Source organism: Erythrolamprus reginae, chromosome 7, assembly GCF_031021105.1.
Source record: "Erythrolamprus reginae isolate rEryReg1 chromosome 7, rEryReg1.hap1, whole genome shotgun sequence".
Taxonomy (NCBI): Eukaryota; Metazoa; Chordata; class Lepidosauria; order Squamata; family Dipsadidae; genus Erythrolamprus; species Erythrolamprus reginae.
In genome coordinates this window covers 40202499-40219999 of record NC_091956.1, presented here as the reverse complement: position 1 = coordinate 40219999, position 17501 = coordinate 40202499, and the positions used below count along the sequence as shown (strand labels likewise).

The window sequence follows — 17501 nt, the reverse complement described above, 5'->3', positions numbered from 1 at the left end:
GTTTTAAAAACTCAGTCATAGAGTAGGGACTATGAGTTTTGTTCTCTCCAGTTAGGAGATAGATTCTAATAATAAATGCATGCTTCTGTTTCTTTAAAACTAATCTTTTCTTCTCCCTTTTTTTATCTCCCTCTGCAGGAAATAAAAGCTGGAGTTCCTGGACTGAGAGCCTCTGCCCTCTGGGGTATCGTTCTCCAACTCTTCACCCCTGAGAAGCCTCTGCTCCCCGGAGCAAGCTTTGCTGACAGGGTGCGCTGGTATGGGGTCACTGACGTGAGCGATCAAACCCCCCTCCCCAATTAGACCCAGGTACCTCCTTGGGTGGCCAGCGTGAGGCAGCACCTCCGGATCGGTTGCTATGCCGAGTGTGAGGAGTCCCGGCTGTCTCATTCCATTCAGAAGCTTGTAAAACAGCTATTTAGCGGCTAAAAGGACCGCAATTTAATCGCGGCGGCAGGGAAGCCTTGTAATTGCCGAGCAGGAGTGGATTGCCCCCATCAGCACGGGGAGCACTAAATTGCCGAGAGGGGGCTGGAACGCCGCCCCAGAGCTAACCGGCAAAATGGCAAATTATGGGGATTAAAGATTCTCCTTGCCTCGTTAAGGGACAATTTTCTCCTCCTGCCTGACGTCACGGTCGCCATTTTAGCACAATGACTCAGCTACTTAAAGTTTTCCCCAGCTGCCATGTTTTGGGACTAACAAGAGTTGCCATGACAACGAGGTCAGTCAACAGACTTCTCAAGTCATAGACCAATCAGCCACTAGGGGGCGATGACGCGCTTTTTAGGCGTCACAATTTGCTTAGTCATTTTGCAATCTACTGGCCTCGTGAATAAGCCTTGTTTGCCGTCTGTGAGTAATTATATGATTATGTCGCAGTTACCACAAAACCCCCCTAGTGAGCTTAAAGTTCCCTCAACAAATAAAGGGAAAGGCAAGGCTCATGACACAAAATCTAAGGGGAAATCCTACCAAGCCTCAGGGAAGGCCTCCCAGTCCTCAGCACTAAAAGAGGCTGAGGAAAAGATTAAAGCCTTAGAAGCCCAATTGGAAACAACCAAGGCTAAGAAGGGCCCTAGCCCCTCAAGCAGTCTTCCCCCACGTCAACAGAGCCCCTTGGTCTCAGAGATTCCAATGGAGACCTTTCACTTCACAGGTGCAGGGGGATTGTCACCTGATCGCCCTTTAAGTGCACCACCTGCAGAAGGCTTTCAGAGGGCAGAATGGTCCAGACCAGCTATACAGCCAGGGTCTCAACCATCTTCAGCTGCAGCAGCCACATTCACACCAACTGCAGCGGGCCTTAGAGGGCCCATGGACAATTGGCAAACAATGTCTCCATCCTTGCAGGATATGATTGCTTCGGTCTACTCTCAGGGCATTGCAGTGGGTGCCCAGCAGAGGCCTTCCACTCTCCCTAGGCCTACCAGACAGGATCCTTGGACTGTACCTGAGGTGACCACATCTGTGCATGATTCCTTCCAGGAGGACCAAGACCTGGGTGAAATGCCCATGGACCAGGAGGATGAGCTTTCAGGAGATGAAGCCACCTTGCCTGAGCAACCTCCGTTAGCAGGTCTATTCAAGCAGTCTCTCTTCAGAGTTCTGTTAAATAAGGCCAAAGCCACTTTGACTCCTGATAACACTGCAAAGCCAGCAGCTCAGGATGTGGGCATCATGCCAGCAGCCAGACTCATCAACGAGCCACAGAAGGAGTCTGAGCACATCCCTGCAATACCCATCTTTGCGGAGAACATCAAAAAGCCCTGGAAGCAGCCAACTGCAGCCCTAGGACCATCAGCCTGGGACAGGAAGTTCTATACATTTGACCCAGAGGTGGAGGATCTACTCCAGTATCCCTCGGTGGATACACCAGTAACATCCTTGATGTCCAATGCAGTCGTGCCATCTGACATGGCAGATGGACTGAAGCCGGATGATAGAAGGGCGGAGAACATGATCAGACGAATTCATCAGCTGTCCGCCTGGTCACTCAGAGCGGCATCGGCCGCATCTTTCTTTAACAGGGCCTCCATCCTATGGTTGAAGGATATGCTTGCCAGACTAGGCCCGGAAGATGCCAGGCTCCGCCAAGATGTTAATAAGCTTATTGCTACTACAGAATTCTCCGCGGATGCCACTTTAGCGGCAGCTAGGTTCTCCTCCCGCACCTTGGCATCGAACTTACCAGCTCAACGCTTGCTTTGGCTCCGTTCGTGGCAGGCAGACGCCAAATCGAAATGGCGCTTCGCTGCGGCCCCGTATCAGGGCTCTCAACTCTTTGGCGAATCCCTAGACAAGGTCCTCATTGAGGATAGGGACAAGAAAAAAGTTTTGCCATGATCAGCAAGGCGTCAGGACAGGCGGGGAGCCCCTTATTACCGCAGGCAGTCCTTTTGTTCTGACCCCGCCTCATCTTCATCCCCGGTCACAAGACCTTACGGTCAGGGGACCTATACACCCACCTATCGCACTGACCGAGGAGGCTATGGGAACAGAAATCAACAGTTCCAACAATCCCATAGACCATTTCGAGGAGGCAATAGGGGAGGCTATCGAAAGCAGAAGTGACTCCTCCCAGGACAGTCCCATCGGTGGGCGCCTGCAGTGCTTCACTGACTTTTGGGAGTCCATATCCACAGACGTCTGGGCCTTGGACACCATAGATCAGGGTCTTCAACTAAGATTTCTACACCGGCCTCCCAACAGGTTTATAGAAACCTCATTGAATCAACCACAAAAGCGAGCCATCATCCTGCAGGAGGTTCAACACCTCCTCGACATAGGAGCAATAGAGCCTGTACAAACGCGTCAGGAGATGCTGGGATTCTATTCCATCGTGTTTGTGGTACCCAAGTCTTCCGGCAGCTGCCGCCTAATTTTAAACCTGAAACAGCTGAACCTTTACATCAGGTACCAACGCTTCAAAATGCATTCTCTGCACACTATTCTAGCATCTATCCGCCACCGGGACTGGATGACCTCCATCGATCTCAAGGAGGCATACCTCCATGTCCCGGTCCATCCACACCATCGACAATTCCTCCGCTTCTCTCTTCTCAACCAGCACTTCCAGTACAAGGCCATGCCCTTCGGTTTGTCCTCAGCTCCGAGGACATTCACCAAAATTTTGGACGCTCTAACAGCAAGCCTCAGGGCTCAATCCATCCATCTTCTAGCATACCTAGACGATGTTATCATTCTCTCCAGAAGCCCTCAACAAGCCAGACAAGACCTGGCCCGGACAATAGATTCACTAGAGAGGGCAGGGTTTACCATCAACCGAGCCAAGAGTCATCTAGAACCGACTATGCGCCTGCTCCAGCTGGGCGCTATAATAGACTCTTCGACAGGCCTAGTCTTCCTCTCATCAGAGAGGAGGCAGAAGATACGGGCACTGGTTCGTTCCATCTCCCGTCGCAACAGGACCTCCCTAGCACAGCTGTCTCAACTGCTAGGGATGTTCATCTCTTGTATCAACATTGTTCCTTGGGCCCGGCTTCACGCTCGCCCCCTTCAATGGTTCCTCCTCCCCTTCCAAAGGGCTTGTCTCAGCAACTCAAAAAGACAAGTGCACCTGACCACTACAGTTCACCTTTCCCTCACGTGGTGGACCTCACCGGCCTTAGCCAAGGGCTCCCCCTTCTTGGCTCACCAGGAGGTGACGATAACCACCGACGCAAGTCTTTCCGGCTGGGGGGCGCACTCACGGGGACAGGTGGCCCAGGGCAGGTGGTCCCCAGCAGACTTGGAGGATCCCAATATCAACAGACTGGAGTTACGAGCGGTGTTCAAAGCTCTACAGTCGTTCTCGGACATGGTAGAGGGCCAACATGTCCTAATCTTAACGGACAACGTGGCAACAAGGGCACATGTGAACCACCAAGGTGGCACACGCTCAGACCGCCTGATGCAGGAGGCCCACAAGCTAATGTCATGGGCAGAAAGACATCTTTCTGCCCATGACCAGCCGCCCCGAGTCTTCGGAGAGGGGCGGCATACAAATCTAATAAATTATTATTATTATTATTATTATTATTATTATTATTATTATCTAGCATCGATCCGAGCGGAGCATATCTCGGGGATAGAAAACACCCAGGCGGACTGGTTGAGCCGGACGACAATCGATTCCGGGGAATGGACATTGAACCCGGAGGCGTTCCAACTAATAGTGCAAAGGTATGGAGTACCAGTAGCGGACCTCTTTGCCACACAACACAACCAGCAATTGCCCAGATTCTTCTCCCGATTTCCGACACCAGAGGCTGAGCAGGTCAATGCATTGCTATCACCATGGCCCAAGGGGCTTCTGTACGCTTTTCCCCCTGTCTGTCTATTACACAGGGTGGTGGCCAAGATCATTTCCGAGGAGGCGGACATTCTCCTCGTAGCTCCTTACTGGCCCAGGCGCCCCTGGTTTGCCGACCTGATGGGATTGTCAATCTTACCACCATGGAGAATCCCACTTCAACGGCTGGTCCTGACACAGGGATCAATAGTGCATCCAGACCCACAGTGGTGGAAGCTTGCCCTGTGGAGGTTGAAGGGAACCGCATGAGAGAGAAACAGGTTCCAGAAAGTGTCATTAACACCATTCAAGCAGCACGGCGACCATCAACGACGCGTATTTACCAGGCTACCTGGACGGCATACTGCACCTTTTGCAGAGCTCAGGGAATCACGCCCTTGTCGTCCTCAGTACTACATCTCCTGGAATTCCTCCAGAAAGGACTAGACCAAGGGTTGACGCCCAACACACTCCGACGACAGGTGGCGGCGATAGCAACAGTTCTCCGACCAGACCCGTTTTGTCCAATTTCTCATCACCCTTGGGTGAAGGACTTCCTACGAGGAGCAGCAAACCTGTCTCCTCCCGTCATACACCACTTTCCATCCTGGGACTTACCATTGGTTCTAAGGGCGTTAACAGGACCCCCCTTTGAACCTTTGAGGGAAGTATCACTTCGTTTTCTCTCAATAAAAGTAGCTTTCCTAGTAGCCATCACCTCGGCCAGTAGGGTCGCGGAACTTGCAGCACTATCGGTTCGGCCGGACCTCTGTGTTTTTCATCCAGATAGAGTGACTCTGCGTCTGGACGCCTGTTTCATACCCAAGGTTAACACCAGGTTTCACAGAGCCCAGGACATTGTCTTACCAGATTTTTGCACACATGGCTCTCACCCATCAGAGCTGCGGTGGCATAAGGTGGACGTGAGAAGAGCAGTTAAGATTTATATTCGCCGCACTAGCACCTTCCGAAAGTCGGAGGCCCTCTTCGTGTCTTTTCTCCCTTCTTCAATGGGAGGAAAAGTTTCATCTAAGACCATCAGCAGATGGATCAGGACTTGTATCATTGAAGCCTATTGGTCCACAGCAACACCCTTACCGGGTAGGATTACAGCCCACTCTACCCGAAGCGCGGCTACCACAGCCGCTTGGACTACGCAGGCGCCAATTGAGGACATTTGCAGGGCAGCTACCTGGGCTGCCCCTACGACCTTTATTAGACACTACCGCCTAGACTCTTTTGCTTCAACGGAGGCAGCCTTCGGCAGAAGAGTGCTACAGGGAGTTTGTGTTCCAGCGCCCCTGGTCCGGCCTATCCCTCCCTAGAATGTGGCTTGGGTATATCCCACGTTGGACTCTCTGAGCAGTGCAGTGGAGAAGAACCGTTGAACTTACCTGAACGGTCTTCTCGCTGCACTGCGAAGAGAGTCCAAACCCGCCCGGCCTTTTGGCCCAGGTGCACAGTTTCTTAAGGGTTACAGTTGTTAAATAAAAGGTTTTGTTCCTTACTATTCCTTCGTTTTTATCACTGGCTAAGAGGGGGCAGTGGTGGGTGGGACATAATAATTATGCTAATTTTTAACTCAGTCCCTGCCAATAAGGCTGAAGTATTACCCACGTTGGACTCTCTTCGCAGTGCAGCGAGAAGACCGTTCAGGTAAGTTCAACGGTTCTTCTGGACATTATGTGGAACCTTTGATACAGTCCCACATAAAGAACTGATAGATAAGTTAGTGAAGATTGGATTGATTTGCAGCTGGCTGAAGAGTAGACATCAGAGGGTTGTTGTTAATGGTGAGTATTCTGAGCAGAGACTGATTACAAGCATTGTGCCACAAGGGTCTGTTCTGGGTCTAGTGACGATAACAAGGGGTTGAATTGGAGGGTCCCTTTAGGGTTCTAAACAGTACTGGGGCAAGTACTGTTTCTCTGAAAATGCAACTTACCCCAAATATCATACCAATGTAGCTTTGGCCCAGTGTACCCTGTATACAAAGTGGAAAGATTAGGCCAACATAGCTTCAGCCTGGTCTACCCAGTGCACAGAAGAAAGATTAGGCCAGCATGGCTTTGGCCTAGTCTACGCAATATGAAGAGGAAACATACCAGCAGTTTGTGCTACGAGTTTATTTATTTAGTGTAATGGCAAAAAATATTAAAAAGCACATCACAATTACATTGTCAAAGAGTAAATATTAAAGTAGTTATTTACAAATTCAGAGATAGATTATATACTCAATACAGAGTTGCATACAGAAGGTCTTTGGAATTCTTCTGATATGCACTCAGAGGGCACTGTTCCAGAATATTTATTTATTTATTTATTCATTCATTCATTCATTTATTTGATTTTTATGCCGCCCTTCTCCTTAGACTCAGGGCAGCTTACAACATGTTAGCAATAGCACTTTTTAAAAACAGAGCCAGCATATTGCCCCCACAATCTGGGTCCTCATTTTACCCACCTCAGAAGGATGGAAGGCTGAGTCAACCTTGAGCCGGTGATGAGATTTGAACCGCTGATCTACAGATCTACAGTCAGCTTCAGTGGGCTGCAGTACAGCACTCTACCTGCTGCGCCACCCCAGCTCTTGAATGTGCTACTGTCTGCCTTGGAGCACCACAGTTACATTCTAAAGAGGAGAGCTTTCCCCATTTATGGAGGGGATTAGTAATCTGCCATGTTGGGCCCTTTGAAGAATGTAGGAATATTACACTGGAGTCCCCCAGTTAACAATGCAGAGTCAGAGAATTCTTCCACAATGTCAGCCAGACAATCTTTGTGATCTCCTGATTTAAAACAACTAACTATAATAAGATCTCAAGAGAACAGTCTTTCTAAGGACTTAGCATCTCAGATCACCATCCAAATAAAGCAAATAATAAGGATGTGAAGTCCTGAGTTCATTCTTTTTTCCCATGGCTGTGCATTAAAGGCAGCTTTTTAAAGGGCTGTAGCAAAGAAGGGAGAAATAAGTTAGAATGTTAAGAAGTCAGGTAGGGTTATATGGGGAGAATGGTCAGAAAAGTCAAGATGAGCCTATGAACAAGTCTTCAATCATGCAGTCACAGTCAGCACCTTGACTTGTTTTGACCACCCCTGATTTAATCAGGAGACAGCTTTGAAGCCTCTTGTTAGAACAGATTTCATTAGATTTTGTCTTTGAGATTAATAAAAGTATTCCTGAGGTGATACTACTTGCTTTTGCTACCTGAAAACCCCACAAATATGATTGCAAACAAATAATGTGTTGATTCTATACAATGTCATGTTACACAATTGTTTCAAACCTTTCAGTCAACAGTTTGGAAGTTTTGAAAATTGGATTTCTGGATTTCCAAGTTAGCATATATAAACAGAATGCCAACAGTTTTGAATATACCCCTTTGAGGCCTGGCAGTGATAATATGGGGAAAGGTGTGGAAGGATTCTGTATAATCCTCTCATAGGAATTGAGATACTTTATTTCACTTGCTCCAATTTATAACATCAAACAAATCATGGATCCCTTTCCAGGATGTGATGGTTGTTGGGGAACCCACTCTGATGGGTGGAGAATTTGGTGATGAAGATGAACGGTTGATCACTAGACTGGAGAACATGCAATACGATGCAGCCAATGGCCTGGATGATGATGAAGACTTCAACAATTCCCCTGCCCCAGGAAATAACAGTCCTTGGAATAATAAAACTTCTACCAACCAGGAGACCAAGGCTGAGAACCCCACACCCCAGGCTTCCCAGTAGAGCTCCATATTCATCTCCTGCTCGACTGGTAACAACAACTAACCCCCATCTCACAGCAGTCCATAGGTAAGCAGAACCAAAACCACTAGATTTTTGACAGAGATAGAAGCTATTTATAAATGTACAGCTATCTTTTTTGAAATTTAAAAAATAATTTGTAAGCACCTAGGGGATGATCTTGGAAACTCTGGTACTTGCAATGATATTGGCACTGACCTCAGTGAAACTAAATATGTAAGTAGCACCTCCTGATTATTTTTACATTTTGATGGAGGATTTTTCCCCCCAGGATAATCCCTCTTTACTCTAAAAGGCCATATCTTCTGTCAGTGCTCAGGATCAAATGACTTTTTTTTTTTAGCATAAAAGAGGACAACCTTGCTTTTCTTGTTTTTCAATATAAATGGAAAGAGCACACAATTTGGAAACAGCCCTTATTTTCTGTCTGGGCCATTGATTTTTCTGGCTATCCTTTTGAGAAGGGAAGAGGCAGGAGAGAATATTTTCTTAATCAGGCTCCAAAAGCATCTTATTGTTATTATTTAAAAAATAGTAGCAAAGATTTAGTATTTAGTGTATATATTCTGGATTGAAACTTTTCCCCATCTGAATAAGCAGTTGAGGACCAGAAGATCTGATGCCACATAGTGGAGAATGCAAAAATTAAAATATTTTCTCAAAGGAAACCAAGCTTTCTAGGACAGCTATGATTCGGCCATGACAATGTGGCTTTATTAAATATGCTTACAAAATATAGCCTTGATATTTCAAATGATAAGTCTTTAAGCTGTTGTAAAAGGATCATAACAAAACCTCAGTATCTTTTTTTATGGCTCTGATCCATAGCAGATCCGGTGAGTTAGCACTCTGAAACTTGAACACTCCAGTTCCAAAGATGATTGGTAAAACTTCAAATTTTTGAAAGGGGTGTGAGCCAGTGAAGGGCTACCAAAATTTTTACTACCACACTGTGGGCGTGGTTTATGCAGGACGCCCTGCATTTTCTTTCAGCATCTTTCAGTGCAAATTGGGTGCTCTGGGGTGGAGCTTTATTTTTGTTACCCTACTGCGTCCCCCCACCATCCGGGCAGTGGTTTACCCCTGCCGTGAGATATACATATCTAGCTATATGATTGGCTAGGAATAATTGTGATATCAAAAGATACGCATGTTTCATTCTTCTGAAGTTGGGATTTGTCAAAAGTCCTGTCTTTCTCAACATCTCTATAATTTTCTCTTTCCTGACACAAATTGACCTTTTGCATTTTTTTTCTTTCTCTCCTTCATTCTCTCCTTCTATTCTTCATTGTTTTCAGGCAAATAATGTAGTTTTTCATTGCCTTGTGAAAAGCATTGATAGAATTATAAATGCCATTTTGTTTAATCAAATACATAGCAAATATTTTTATGTGGAAGGAGGGCAGCTGTACCCTATAAAAGTTTATGCTTTGTAAAATTACTGTTGATCTGAATTTTGAAAGCCATGTAATCCATCAATGTTATGAACAATTTGGGAAAAAAACCTAATCTGAGTTTTATTTGATTCTCTTCATCTGTTATTTCCTATATAATAATACTTTTTGTAAAGCCTTTCAAACTAATTAATTTTTTATTATAATATATTTATGTGAAACTTTATAAAATAAACTATTTTTTTCATTTACATAATATTTCAATTCATCATGAAAAAATACAGTGAGTTGATGTGTAATGATACAATTGTACTTTATGTATGCTTTGCCAATATGTGTGCCAATAAACTGTGTTAACAAACATGATGTTTACATTTCCTTTGTGTTCTGTCTGGGTTTTCCCAGACCTCCACACCCACTGAAAAATAGCCAGACACTCTGGTAAAATCCAAAAGTAATTTATAGCAGGAAAAAATAAGCACAAAGGAAAACCTGTCTTCACAGCAGACAGGTTACAATACTTTACAACAGGGTCCTGATGTCCAGTCAATTCCAAAAGCTTCTTGCTGGCACCCCCCCCCCCCCAAGGTTTCAAGAGTCCAAGGCACAAACCAGGATTGTAGCCACCAAAGTTCACAAACAGGTCTCACGAATCTCCAAGATAAAACTCCACAAGCCAGGAAGGGTGGGGCCGCCTTTTATCCTTTCCCAAGCACCACACCCAAACCCAGCTGCGACCCCTAATGCTGGAAATATCTGGCCAATTGCGTTCTTCTCTCGTTAGCTCTCCTCTGTCGCATATCTATGAAGTCACTAGCATCTTCCCCCAGGGAATCCAGGCTGCTTGCTGGGGAGAGCTCCCCCTGGTGGAACTCTGGCTGTCCTTCATCTTCAGCCTGGGATTCAGCTTCTTCATCAGTCTGCCCCTCCTGGTCCTCATCCTCTGAGCCGGACACCGACAGCAAATCAGCCATTCCCGGAGGGGTCCCAGGCTGAACCACAACACCTTGTAACAGAATATACAGCTATAAAATATTGGTATACATAAAGTGACCTTACTAATGCAGAATATTTGAGCAACGCATTAGTTTTTTCAGTAAAATGATTTTTATGAACTTATAGGAAAACATAAGGTGACATTGACATGCAGGGGAACCAAACAAACATTTGGAGGGAAAGTTGTCAATGAATAATACCTCCAGTATTATTCGGTCAATAAAAGTGGTAGATGTGGTATTCTCTGTAGCAAAATACAAATGTGTTTCTTTAATTTTAATTTTATTTTTATTGCAATTTTCTCTTTACATATCTCTAATACTTATTTAACAGATCTGTGACATTATTCATACAACTAAAATCAATATTCAGTACATTCTATACATTCTATTTCCAAATGTTCTACTTCTACATTTCCATTTCTTATTTCTATTATCTATCCATTCATACCATTTCTCCTATACTGCATAATATTCCAAATCTCCCTTTTCCTTTAACTCCAATGTGAGTTTTTCCATTTCCACGCAATCAAATATTTTTTGAATTACTAATCCCTCTGGTATATACTATCTTTCTTCCAATATTGCGCAAAAGCAATCCTTGCTACCGTTAATATATGTAACATCAAATACTTTATCTTTGTATTATAATTTGACTTAAATATCCCTAGGAGAAACAGTTCTGGTTTAATATGTATGTAACACTTAATTGAAAAGCCGCTGGGAGCTTGAATGCGGAAGAGTGAAGCAGCGACAGGTGGAATAAGATGGCGCCCAATGCACGCGGACAAGCTGAGAACTAGAGACATAAGAATGTCTTTAGATTGTTGATAGAGCCAAGAGAGTACCCGAGGGCTGCCACTGGGAATATCATCTAGGTGTTGAATGAACTGTGGACTGTGAATCCTGGTTAGCCTGTATGGTCGTTGGAGGTTTGAACTCGGAAGGGAGATCGATAGACTCGGCATGGAGAACTGGAAGGGAAGCTAGGCATTGAAGCCACGCAAGAAGTACAGTTGCTGCGGTCGCTACTAGATTTCACCATTTGACATAGAAAGCAGCAACCAAATGATCAGACAGCCCCTCAACACCAGGGTTAACATCGTCGGGGGGAGGTTGTAGCCCCCGAATGAGCCGAGCTTGGAGAGTCGGCTGAGAGGTGGAGGATAGTTTCTCATGCAACGAAGATCTGCAACCACTGACGTTACTCCTACCATTGCCATGCTGGCTTACAACTCCACAGTGCTTATGTGAACTGCTAGAGGAAACTAATGGAGCCCCTGTTTTGGGGGCAATTTGAACTTTGGGAACAATATTTTAAGAACTTTAAGAAGGAAGCCCAGATGCCTGAGATTAAGGACTTGGGCTCTAATATTTTATATGACCATCAACCTTGCTTCCATCTTTATATTAAGCCTGCAGTTGGAACTGACTATACCAAATGTTCTCCACCCCCACCCACCCCTTTTTCATGAAAGTGTGCAATTTCATCTCCTGATTTTATTGACTATCTAGACTTTTTCCTTCAGTAAAGGGCCCCTTTGATAATAATATTTTAACAAAATCTACAGATCCTTGTCAGAGGAAGGGTTGTTCCATCAATCCCCACTCCATTGATTGGACTGTTTATTGTTTATTTTATATGCTTGCATGAAATTTAATATAACCCTCTGCTCAGCTGTTCACTATTTAACTGTGGATTCATATTTTTACTTGGAGGGTGGTACTGGGTGTGTGTTTGCAATTGTATATTTGTATTATGGTAGATAGTGAATGTGATTGTTCTGGAGTATTCATTTTAATTAGGGTGGGTGGGGAGGGGAGAGTGATAGTGAATGATTATGAATGTAGGTGCAGACCTGCCAAAGAGGATTCAGGCCTGGGAAGTGGGGGGTGCTATCTCTGGGGAGGTGGAGGGCAGAGCTGGGAGTTCTGACTGGGAGAGGCAGATATGGCAGAAGAAAAGGGTTAGGCTTCTCACCAGGGAACTAGGACTTAAAAGTGATTCCTTGTTCTATCAAGCTCAAGCTCATCAAGCTCAACCCGTATAACTGGTGATAGGCAAAGCTCGGACCCAGGATTCAGGCTGTTGCTGCTCGATGCCAGGACTATTGGAAATAAAGCTCCCCTCATTCACAATCTACTCATGGATGAGGAGCACTGTTCCCTCTAGCATGCGTGGGCATGCGGGCATGCAGGCAAAAACCAAATGCCACGCAGGGTTTTCAAACCCCGCGCGGTGGAGCTGGAGCCATTTCTCCCCGCCTGATAGCTGATCTGCCCCTCCCAAGCTGTCTGCCATGGAGAAACCCCCGTTGACTCTGAGCCCCGCCCGGCTTCTCCGACTCTGTCTGGGGACCAAGCCCTGCCCATCCCACCTGCATGGTGGGCACCAGATAGGGGAAGGGTGGCCCTAAGCAAGATGGACACAATCCCTTCCTCCTCCCTCAGAGCTGCCTCAGGGTGAACTTGTGGGGGCCCCCGTAGCCTCTCCTTCAGGCAGTATTGCTACTACAAGGGCTCAGCTGTAGACAGGTTAGCCCTGAAACGAAGGAATGGTTTTCTAACTCAGGTGTTTTAAAGCAGTACAGAGAAGTGGCGTGATGAGCTTCAGTGCACTCTTGAATGCGCCAAGCACTAAAGCCCAGGGCCTGGGGGAAGGCATTTTATAGCACGAGGCCCGGCGCTGAAACCAAAGTGCCACGGACCCATTTTTAGTCCTCTCCGAGCTCCAGGGTTCCCGAGGCTGAGGAAGGTCTTCCTTCCCGTGGTTTTTGCTCATGCTCCGTGGTAGCTGTAACTTGCAGCTCATTGCTCGGAGCGGCGCCAGCCTTAACGCCGCCCTGGGGGAGGAGGAGGAGGTGAAGTGGAGCAAGTCCCAAACTCCTTGCCAAGTTTTCTCTTTCTCTCTCCCCCCCTTCACAGCTGCAACTCCCCCTCTTCACCAAAACTCTCGGCGTCGCCTGTTCAAAGGGCAGAAAGCGCCCTGGCGCTGCTTTCTTCCCTGCATGGTGAAGATGGTTGCTGTGCAAAGACGCTCCATGAGCTCGGAGAACAAAGATAGAGGGTAGCGGTTATGAACGGTAATGGAATTGAGTTTACGATAATCACAGCGAAGTCTTAGGTCTCCAGTTTTCTTTTTGACAAAAAGTACTGGAGCAGAGAGTGGAAAAGAGGAGGGTTGGATGAAGCCTCTGGCCAGGAAACTCTTTTAAGGAGGCCAATTCAGGTTGAGACATTGAGTAGAGACATCCCCCAGGAAGTTTAGCATTGGGTAAAAGATCAATGGCACAGTCATAAAATCGATGGGGGGGTAGTTGGTCTGCTTCTTTTTTGTCAAAAACGTCAGCAAAGTCTGAAATGTCTGGTGGGAGAGTACTGGCAAGATGGGCAGGAAGCAATGTACCCTCTAATTTTTTTTCGGTGTGGGCGGAAAAGTATAGTGTCTGAGCGACAGTCCCTTTGGGACTGGGCGGCATAGAATAATAAATAAATAAATAAATAAATAAATAAATAAATAAATAAATAAATAAATAAATAAATAAGAAAAAAATACCTTTTATTAAAAGAAATTAATAATTTAAAAAAACCAAAATCCATTACTATTAAAACTAAATCAACCAGCAAAACCAAAAACATAACTATTAATAAAAACAGGTGAGGGCTGGGTTTTTTTTCTCTGTTATTATTTAAGTGCTTTTACCATATGCTTTAAATCAAGTCACTTCTCTCTCTGTTTCTCTCTCCTGTCATTCTCTGCCTCAATCATTTTCTCATTTCTCTTTTCTCCCCTTTTTTCTATCATTTCTCTCTATCTCTTCCTTCCACTCTTCTCTCTCTCTCTTGCTTTCTCTGTCTCTCTCTCTCACTCTCTTCCTTCCACTCTCATCTCTCTCTTTCTTTCTTTCTTTCTTTTTCTCTCTCTTTCCCCCTCTTGGTCTCTTTCTTTTTCTCACTTTCTCCCTCTCTTGCTTTCTCTCTCTCTCTCTCACTCTTTCTTGTTTTCTTTCTCACACTCTTTCTCTCTCTTGTTCTCTCTCTTGTTCTCTCTCTTGCTATCTCTTTCTCTCCCCCCTTTCTCTCTCTCTCTCTTTCTCACTTTCTCTCTATCTTGCTGTCTGTTGCTCTCACTCACTCTCGTTCTCTCTCCGTTCTTCTCAGCGGAGGCTGGTAATATTCAATGTCGGGGGGGTTCGCGCCATTGCGCGCGCTCCCTATCTCCATACCAGGCCACTTGGAACATTCAAAATAAGAAAAGCATTCACTGGCAGGCGTTCTCTCAGCAGAGGCCGGCGAAGGTGATATTCAATGTCGGGGGCGCGCGCGCGCGGTTGCGCACGCTCCGTATCTCCATACCAGGCCACTCGGAACATTCAAAATAAGAAAAGCCTTTGCTGGCGAAAGTTTTTCTTATTTTGAATGTTCCAAGTGGCCTGGTATGGAGATAGGGAGCGTGCGCAACCTGCCCCGCCTCTCCTGCAATCCCCTTGCTGAGAGCCCGGGATGAAAGTGCTCTCAGCAAAGGGACTGAGACGGGCAAGGCGTGCGTTCCGGGTGCGGAGGAGTCGCGCCCAAAGGTAGGAGGCGGCGGCGGAGCAGAGGGGGCGGATTGGGCGGGGGGCAGTGACGAAAGGCCGAGGGGGCCGGAAGCAACATGAGGAGGCAGGGGCGACTGCGGCTCCCTTCCCTTCTGCTGCCGGCGCCTCCCCGCCCCGCGGGACTGCGCGCCCATGGAAAAGGGCGCGCGACCCGGTATTTTGGAGAGAGCGTGCGCGCACATGCGCAACCTACAGGGAACAGTGGCAGGAAGTTGAGTGGTAAAAGGTGGACGGATGTGGTTTACACATTGTAGACTAGGAAAGGAAATACAATTTTGGGACCACACAATGTGGGGATTGTGGGTTCTGAGCCATGCTAAGCCAAGGACTATAGGAAAGTGGAGACCTTTAGAGACATAAAATTGAATAGGTTCTTTGTGATGTGCGATGGTTAAGGTGAGTGGTTGGGTCTGAAATTTGATTGGTCCAGACAAGAGAATGCAGCCATCAATAATTTCGACAATAATAGGAGGTGTGACTGGGTATTATTATTATTATTTATTATTTATTGGATTTGTATGCCGCCCCTCTCCGCAGACTTGGGGCGGCTAACAACAGCAGTAAAACAGTACAACAAAATCCAATACTAAAAAAAAAAAAAAAAAAAAGCAGTTAAAAACCCATTATATAAAAACCAATCATACATACAAACATACCATACATAAAATTGTGAAGGCCTAGGGGGAAGGTGTATCTTAGTTCCCCCATGCCTGGCGACAGAGGTGGGTTTTAAGCAGCTTAGGAAAGGCAAGGAGGGCATGGTGTGAAAATCAGCGAAGGTCTCATCCATAAAGTTGGTAGTAGTTCCGTAATCTACTAAAGCCGTAGCAGGGCGGGTTTTGGGTGTGTTTTTTTAAGTTTACCTCAGTGGTTAAGGTTAGGTGTCTTGAAGGTCTTGGTTCATCTGCTGTAACATTGGAATTCGGTTTGGTGCCCACCCGGCCTAATGTTTCTTTTAGGCTGGGCTCTGGTCGTTTCCTGGCAAGGTTGCCTGGACCCGGAAGGCTGGCCCACTGTTCGAGACTGGAGTAGGAGCGGGAGTGCCATGTCTTTTCTGAGGGCAAGCATTTAGAAGGTGTCCAGCTTCTCCACAATACATGCAGAGGCCTTCCGCTCGATGTCTGGCTTTCTTAGCTTCACTCAGATGAGGTCTGGCCCTGCCCAGATCCATTGGTTCCTCTCAAGCAATGGCAGCTGGTCAGTTTTCCGTGTCTGCTGGCATCTGGAAGGGGCATCTTGGCACTGGGTTAAAACCATTGTTTTGGAATCTTTGGCATGGAGCTGGCACTGGTCTGGATTTCTCTCAAAACTGGCTTTCGTATCTGATGACACGGTTCTGGGCAGATAACAATTTAGTCTTGATGGTCAAACAGGTCTGGTAGAGTTCATTTACCGTGTCAGGAGTTGGTTGGTGCATCAGCTCATTCACAAACTTGGGGGACAGACCATCCTGGAACAGGTCCATAAGGGCTCCCTCATCCCTGCAACTGGTGTACCAGGCAAATCTGGCCAAAAGTCCCCCTGGCCACAGCTGAGAGATATTGGTCAAGCCTCAGCTGTAGGTCCAGGAGGACACCCAGATTATGGACCCTTTCTGAGAGGGTTAAAGTTCCCCCCTTCAGAACCATGGATGGACAGATGGTGTAGTGGGAGGAAATGCCTAGAGCCACTCGGTCTTGTCGGGGTTTTGTTTGAGCTGTGTACTCCCATCCAGACCCTTACAGTTTCCAGGCTTTATTGTGAAGCTTCCTGACAGAGGAGGAACATGGTCATCTGGACCGTAGTATATTTGTTTTCAAAACAAGTCCATTTCATTCTTTGCCCAGAGCTCCCATCAACAAAAATCTAGCTAAATTGTTTATTAAACAGATCTATAGCCTACATGGAATCCCCTGCAAAATCATATCAGACGGGGAGATCCAATTTACTGCAACATTTTGGAGAGAGTTTATAACATTTTAGTTCAGCTTTTCATCTGAGTACAAATGGGTTAGTGGAACGAACCAATGCAATAGAGTCCTGGCCCATGGGCTTACTATGGGCTTACTACCTCCAAGATGGACTGTTGGCAAAGGGACAGATTACACCTCACAAAAACTGGGAGAAACGTCCTCAGAAAATGAGTGGCCCATTTTGTCAGGAGGGCTTTAAACTAAAACTGAGTGGGGAGGGTGACCAATCTACAGGATCATTAGGACCTAACTCCAAGCAAGGACCCTTAGTAAGCAGGACAGATAATGAATTAAAAAGGGATGGGAAAGAAGATAAATTCAAATGTCAAAACAGGAGACACAGAAAGCACACTCAGAATCTAGCACAAAGAACTCAAATGCCTTTATACAAATGCACAAAGCCTGGGGAACAAACAGGGTGAACTGGAAACATTAATACATGAAGGTAGACACAACATAGTAGGAATAATCCCAGCATCCGGTTAGGTCCCACAGAGTTCGTC

The 17501-nt window shown here is 46.2% G+C and overlaps 1 protein-coding gene across 4 annotated transcripts in view; it reads left to right on the top strand.

Moving 5' to 3' along the window:
- Positions 1-8747, top strand: part of LDB2 (LIM domain binding 2) — a 266234-nt gene extending 257487 nt beyond the window's left edge. For all 4 annotated transcript variants that reach the window (XM_070757375.1, XM_070757373.1, XM_070757374.1 and 1 more), the window contains exon 8: positions 7811-8747. In XM_070757375.1, coding sequence (XP_070613476.1) covers positions 7811-8041 — 231 coding nt within the window. In that variant the 3' untranslated portion in view covers positions 8042-8747. The remainder of the gene's footprint in view (positions 1-7810) is intronic.
- Positions 8748-17501: the final 8754 nt, after the last annotated feature.